Raw genomic sequence first — 1,240 nt, forward strand, 5'->3', positions numbered from 1 at the left:
GAAATCGAAGACTTTTTACGGCAAAATTTTCTACCAATGAAAATATATCGAAACCATTGATCCGATCAGTAGATGCGGACTAAGCGAGCTCCACCCCTTCATCAAGAAGACATAATACCCCAGTCTCTAGTTCGTTATAGACCTACCATCTGCTGAGCTTCATCATCATCAACAGCATCTGACACATTGCAGGGAACCTGGGCGTCCTTGAAACACGCCGATAGTAATCGAGGGAGATTGTCTTCTGCGTGCTCCGAGACACTCTTCGGGGGGATAAGCTAACATAAACCATAAACGCCACTCATACGGTAGAGGACGATCATCACAGTAGCCTATCTGATCCCTCGAAAACTCATCTGATTGATTTTACCACTACTTATAATCAACTTCAGCACTTCCAGAGCAAATCCAACTTGGATGATGTTGTGTGTAAGTTGTATAATTCAATTAAAATTTCCCAGCAACTTCTAGCTCATCAGAAACACCTTCTCGCACTCTCAAATACGCTTATGCCCAGCCGTTAATTCAGCACAGGAGATATTCATTTCACAGCCGATCAATGTGACGCTGTAGTACCACCAGAGACCAACCCACCTTCATCCACGCCTCAGTGCCAGGTAAGACGTTGACCTCCAACACGCCAGGACGGGGTAGGTTGCAACCAATGTTAGTAACCGCCTGAAACAAGATTGTTAAAGTAAAATCTGAAAAACAACAAGCCCAATGATATCTGAAGTTCAATGACCATCCGATATCTTCCTGGGCGAATTGATCGATTATGAGTATCTTTTCCTCTCACTTTGAAACGGTAAGATACGTCACTCACCTGGAAGATATTTTTGCTCACGACCGATAACGCATCAACAGCTCCAATGCCGTTTTGAATCTAAAACAACTACATTCAGTCGGCCTAAGAAAGGCAACCCTACGCTAAGCACAGGCGCTCCATCACTGAGCAAACCAGAAAGATGTTTCTTAACGACATCTGGATCTTCCAACTGCCATGCCTTGGAGGCTACCACCACAAGCTCCGGTGTAGTACCACCGAATGCACCTAGGCAATCTTCAGCCTGAAATTGAGCAATCCTGATGTGATACATAATCTCTACTCATACACAGGTGATCATCCAGGAACCTATAATGTTCCCGGGAGAAACTCTTTTTGAATTTTCCAATTTCCAATATATAAATGTCATCACGTTAGTAACATTTCCTCCATTGTTATCAAACCCAAAAGGCC

The 1,240-nt window shown here is 43.7% G+C and overlaps 1 protein-coding gene across 1 annotated transcript; it reads right to left on the bottom strand.

Moving 5' to 3' along the window:
• Positions 1-594: 594 nt before the first annotated feature.
• On the bottom strand, positions 595-1,100 carry Pmar_PMAR022478 (hypothetical protein; the record flags this gene model as incomplete). Its single annotated transcript, XM_002777430.1, has 3 exons — positions 595-678; positions 827-886; positions 930-1,100. Coding segments are annotated over 3 exons (315 nt in total), but the record flags the coding sequence as incomplete, so codon positions are not given.
• Between the last annotated feature and the right edge of the window lie 140 nt (positions 1,101-1,240).

This window comes from Perkinsus marinus (assembly GCF_000006405.1).
Source record: "Perkinsus marinus ATCC 50983 genomic scaffold scf_1104296951798, whole genome shotgun sequence".
Classification (NCBI taxonomy): domain Eukaryota; phylum Perkinsozoa; order Perkinsida; family Perkinsidae; genus Perkinsus; species Perkinsus marinus.